Source organism: Oryzias melastigma, linkage group LG10 (assembly GCF_002922805.2).
Source record: "Oryzias melastigma strain HK-1 linkage group LG10, ASM292280v2, whole genome shotgun sequence".
Classification (NCBI taxonomy): Eukaryota; Metazoa; Chordata; class Actinopteri; order Beloniformes; family Adrianichthyidae; genus Oryzias; species Oryzias melastigma.
In genome coordinates this window covers 20,040,234-20,046,202 of record NC_050521.1, presented here as the reverse complement: position 1 = coordinate 20,046,202, position 5,969 = coordinate 20,040,234, and the positions used below count along the sequence as shown (strand labels likewise).

At 40.5% G+C, this 5,969-nt stretch overlaps 1 protein-coding gene across 1 annotated transcript in view; it reads right to left on the bottom strand.

The window, feature by feature from the left end:
* Nucleotides 1-660: 660 nt before the first annotated feature.
* The window catches only part of gria1a (glutamate receptor, ionotropic, AMPA 1a), an 86,654-nt gene continuing 81,345 nt past the window's right edge, over nucleotides 661-5,969 (bottom strand). Inside the window, 4 exon segments of the mRNA XM_024283125.2 lie at nucleotides 661-1,620; nucleotides 1,623-1,655; nucleotides 1,657-1,818; nucleotides 5,528-5,662. Of these exon segments, the coding sequence (XP_024138893.2) occupies nucleotides 1,534-1,620; nucleotides 1,623-1,655; nucleotides 1,657-1,818; nucleotides 5,528-5,662 (417 nt within the window). The 3' untranslated portion in view covers nucleotides 661-1,533.

Sequence of the window (5,969 nt, the reverse complement as noted above, 5' to 3'; positions counted from 1 at the left end):
AGATTTTAACACAACTCTGTGTCCCCAATTTGACGTCCCACAACGTGATAGTAGGCTTGCAAAAAATAGAAAAAAAAAAGTTGTAAAGGAGCAGTCTTGAAAAAAAGATGTCTTAAAATAAAACCCCCAAATAAAGTGAAGGACAAAGTCACTACTTTTGAAGTTAAAATAGGGGGAAAAACAGTTTTATGTTATAAATCAGTCATTTTAAATCAGTGAAAATATGATTTTGTCTTGTGAACTTTACCAAGTGCAGTCATTTAAGTTAAAATGACTAAAGTTTTTTGTTTTTTCCCCCAAAAGGCCTACATAACAAACACACGCAGCCTGCCCTTTTGCTATCTCCGCTCTGGACCTGCCACTCCGATTTCCCTCCCCTTGATGTGATGTGAAAAGTGGAACTCCGTAACTAAGCAGCGCCGTGATCACCTCAACCTTGACCTCCATTAGCCACAGATTACAGCGACTGTAAATCTGTCCGCCGCGTCAGTCCCACCTCCTTCCTCTCTGAACAGTGAGATGAGCCTACTTTCCTTTTATAGGCCACAAACAATCTACAGGGGGTGGATATGCCACTCCGAATAAATCGCATAGGCTGCCAATTTCAATGAACAGCTGAATATATCTCCAAGTAGTGGCGGAATTATGTTGCAGTAATAATAATAGGAGGAAGATACACTTTTTAATACACAAAAATCTTTTGATTCTTAAAAGTAGGGTGCAAATTGACTATAAATAGACATGGTATATCTGTCACAACAGTGAAATACAGTGTAAGGTCACTCAGTACAATACAAAACCACTGGGTAGTGTGATGTCTCTATTCCCTTTCAAATCTGTTTCCGAACAGCGGTCCGGTTGCAACAAGTGTGCAGTGTATCAGTGTGCATTTGTGGGAATGGTCATATGGCACCAAGACAAGGCATGATGTGTTAAATGAAGCGTAGCAGCAACGCATGTCAAGCCAGGTCAGCTGTGGAGTCGCTCAGCGTTAACCTTTAGTCACTTCTGAGACTCTGCTGTTGGAACAGTGCAAAACCGTAACACTATGTCGTAAAAACGCCCTATGCTACACACAGCACTTTGTTCTCCGGAATGGAAATGTGACAAAGAAAATAAAAGAGATTGGAATGTTACAAAAAAAAAAAAATGAAAATAAAATCGCCCGATGAGCATCAGTCCTCCTTTGTCAGTCCTTTCTTTGGCTGACTGGCGGCTTCTGGGCAGTTCCAAGTCATCAGTGAGGGTGGAGATACTGCACACGCAGACTAACACCAACATTTCCATCAAAATGGCACAGCGCAGGCATCACTGAAGAATAAATGTCTTATTTTTTTGTCATTTTCCACGTTTATGAACACTGTAAAAAAATCAAAAATGCGCCCCATAGACGGCTTCTTTATTGCAGATCATTTCCCCTCCGCTTTCCGTACCTCTTTTCCAGACATCCACTCATATATAAAAAAATGTCTTCGTTAGGAGCGGTTTGAGGGTACATTGTGGCAGTAAGTTCAAGTCTTTTTTTATTATGTATTATTTTTTTTTATAGTTGGGCACATTGACAGCCAGTAGATCAAGAGTCTTGTGCTCCTTTTCTGCTCCACCTTGCCCCTCCCACACACCCTCGCCGCCAGCACGGTCAGGTGGTGATCACATGCCGGAGGCACCCAGTCCCATGCTGGCGGTGTGGCTCATACAGGGCAGAGTCTGAACGGTCTTGGGAAAGTCGTGGGTGAGGATTCGGCCGTTCTCTCCTCCGCTTCCGTTGCCACTCACCCGGGTCAAAGTGGAGCAGCGCAAGGCGTCGTTGATGGACTGCTGTGGGGGAAATCAAACGCACATATGTGAGACTAGCGGTCAGGGGCTTGACAAAATGCATCATAATCTTATGCAGGGGGGGGCCACAGTCAGTCCTCGAGGGCCGGTGTCCTACATATTTTCCAACCAACCTGCCATTGAAGCTCCTTATTGGCCAAACACACCTGATCCAGGTAATCAGCTGCAGATAAGGCAGGATTTCTGGAAAACCAGCAGGAGGGCGGCCCTCGAGGACTGACTTTGGACACCCCTGATCTAATACAACAGTTAAAACCAACACAACGGCTAGAAAGACTGTGAGGAGCACATAGGAGGGTGTTTTTGTACCAATAAAAAAATCGAAGTCATCTGAGAGAGATTCGTGGGTGGCAAATCAGGAAAAATCAGGGTGCTTGTATGTCAGATGCCCTAATTTGAACAAAAGAAGTGCAGAGCAAAGTGTGGGCAGCTGAGGCTTTACACATTGGCTTAATGGCTTTATCCTGCAATTTAGCGTAATAAAAGCCGCCAGGCTCAAAGGCTGACCTAATGACATGTGAGGCGGGTGTGTTTGCGTAAACGCGTACATGGGTTCGCCGCTTTCATCCCCTGTTCTTTAGCTGATTGAAGCGGGCAAAGGATGTGGGATCTGGAGCAAACGGTAAGCGCTGCATGGGGGATTGGAGAATTAGACCGGTCTCTAATTGGAGGAGTGTTATTGTTTCCTCCAAGCCAAACAGCATAAAGGCACCGCTGGACTAATAGGCTCCTGGCCGATCTTATCAGCATACCAATCAGGTACCTCTTCACGGGCTGATTAAAATATAAGAGCCTCATGTTGAAGATCCCTCCTTGTCTTGCCTCTGTCTTGTTTTTTTTTAACATGAGGAGTATATTAAGGTGCCCTGAGGGGCTTTGATGTTGAAAGAACAAATCAAACGGCTGTTTCTTGTAAATTGATCCACAAAAAAGATGTCTCTTCAATCTCAAAGTAAAAAAAAAAAAAAACCTCACATCTTCAAGGGAAGGATAAAGCAACAAGTCCTTAAACATACAACAGTTTGACTTATACAGGTTCAGGTTTAAAGCAGTTGATGGAAGACATGCGAGCCGCACCAGGACTGCCTCATGGTATACATATAAACGATGTTCACCACAATGGGCCCTGCTTTTACGACACAATCAGCAAAAAGAGAAAAAGGGGAGCAGGGGAGAGATTTGCTCAGAGCGACAGAAGTAGACAGATGTACCACTGTTATTCAAATTGCCTTTAAACCTGTGCTGTAAGGCACAAAGGGCGCACAAGAACATTATAAGGAGTTGGGTAATAGGATTTAACAAGTGGCCTACCAGGAACATTCTGTAACCTGAAAAAAAATGTCCACTTAACCACATGATGCAGGAAATGGGATTCAGAAAATGTCATACTGCATTGCAGAAATGAAGCACAATATCATATTACACTGGGATTTTCATTAACAATATTTCATTTTTAAGAAAGTCGAGCCTGGGCAGGTGTGTAAAAATGTCATTTTATACCAACTCCCCTCGAGTATTTTTAGTATGAGTGCTTAACGTGGAATTTTCAGAGTTCGATTGGGCAAAGAAGCAGAAAATAGTTGGAGATGTTTATTTGGTCCAGTTTTTGACTAAACAACATCAAGAAGTTTGGAATTGAACAACCTGAAATGACCACAGGAAGAAAAAAATGTAAGAGAAAAAAAAAAAAATACTTGCATACTGACTTGATTTCTATTGATGTGGATCTTTCTTATAACTGACATTTTTTTTACATTTTTCTTTTTTAGATTCACAATTAAAACATTTACTTTGTGGACTGGGCTGGCACTCAATACTCATTTTTCCATACTTATTTTTTTATAGTTTATTTAATTTAAATAATAATAATAATACGCCTGTGTTCAGACTGCAGTAAAACCCAAATTTTCAGGTAAACATAGTCTTCTTAATGGTTTACACCAGAAAAAACCAAAACAAAACATAAAAATAATTATGATGAAGATGTGAGTTAAACCCAAGACAATCAAATCTGATTTTCTTTACCCCTCTGGCTCCTCCTTATTGCTCCAACTGTTGTTTTATGTATTTATTTTTTAAAGGAGTAATCACAGGGACTTAGGACAGGCTTTCACTCCGCAAGAATCCGCGTTACGTTTGTGGGCGAAGGAGAAAGACATTTCTTCACGAGTTCTGTGAGGCACAGAAGTTTACACTTCAATGTAAGTATTTTTTTAATCAACAAGTTACTATTTTTTCATGACTTTTTAAATTTACAGAACCAACGTTGTGTATTTTCCGAGCGCTGGCAGCTATAATTACTGGTGACTATTTTATTTGATTTTTTAAACAATTTCACGAGGTAAAAAAATCTAAAGTCTATTTTTGACTCCATTGTGCTCTGATGCTGAAAATTACAGAAGTACATTTAAATTAATTTTTTCACAAAAATTGTTCAAACGCAATGCATTGTGGTCTATATTTACTAATGTAATGAGCATTGATGCACACCTTTTTGCAAAGATTTCTGGGAAATTTCTAGGGCACTCGATTTTGGAATTTTAGATTCGGACAGCACTACAAAAGGAGTGAGTAGTGAAGAATTTGGACATAGACACTTTTTTTCATATCTCCCCGCTTAAATGGACAAATGCAGAGACAGGGAGAAGCTGTAGGGGTAGGAAGGCAACTCATATTCAGCCCAAATCTAATTCGCATGAAATTTATTGACTGCAAAGTGACTCCTCATATCAAAACTTAAGTTTAAAAAACTTTTTTCACGATTTGGGTTGAACCACATTTGTTTTGTCACTTCTTTTCTTTTTTATGGCTTAATTCCTGTTATACAAAACAATAAGAAATTAAAATTTAAAAAATCAATCCTTATTTTTAAGTTGCTAACAAGCAAGAAACAATAAAGAAAACCCTTCCAGCTGTCTTATGCTAAGTTTGGTGTAATTTAATAAAACAAAAAACAATAAATCCTTCTTAATTTAAGCATAATATGCCTTTGACACTTTCAGCACATGCAATAGGACTGCAATGATTCACAAACCCTTTTTTGTTTCTCTCAGCCCTAAAATATTTGCTCTCTGGGATAAAATAAGTTATTTTTAAAGCTGCTTCATACTCTTCCACAAAGACAATGAAGAAAAATTGGTTATTCTATTTAAATGATATATGAAATAATAAGAGGTAGATACATCAAAGCTATTATTCAAGTCAATATTTAACATTATAGGGAGTTATTTAATAGGTTTACACCCTTTGGATATATTAAAACATATATAATTATAGTGACTGTGCAAAGACACACAGGCATAAAGGCAATTTTCAAATCAAGTGATTCATCAACAGCGCAGGAGGATCAGGGACAAAGACTGAGCGAAGGAGCGGCGGAGGTAGACAGAGGTATAGAAGAGCGTTTGCACTGCGGTGGAAGCCGTAAGAGGCCCTACTGTGATCACGGTAAGATGGGCAGGAGGGGGTGGAGGCAGATGTCATCATCATCATCATCATCATCATCATCATTACGGTTCGATCGCAGCGATTCCTACCCCGTGGCTGAGCTCTGCCCTTATATCTTAACAGTGTTGTTGGCGTACAAGCCGTAGCTCTGCAGCTCTGTGTAGGGGGCGCTAGCACCACTGTCTAAGGCTGAGCAGTGAAAGGCCTGAGCCGCTGAGGCAGCAGCAGCTCGCGCTGTGGACACCTTCATTCGGCGCGACTCGGTCCGCGACTTGTAGCAGAACTCCACCAGAGCAACCAGCATGGCCAGGCCCAGGCCCCCAATGAGGATGTAGAAGACTCCCGCGACGTTGCTGAGGCTTAGAGCACTCGTCTTGTCCTGGAGGAAGGGGAGTGGGGGGCGGGGAGTCAGAACAAGTGATGAGGAGTAGTAGTGACAAGAAAGCATACGAGTAACAAATCTAAGAAGAGAGTCAAAAATGACAACATTAACCCTTTAACTGCCTGCTCAAATGGTGGGAAACAGTTAAAATATATATATTTTTAAAATATTGTTTGTGTGAATTATTCCCCAAGGTACTGAGCTCCTAAAGGGAAATTGAAGATTGAAGTAAAAACATTTTTTTTCTTCCAAAAATTGAAATATTAAGAAAAAAATCAACTAGTAACCACAACATTTTTTTACA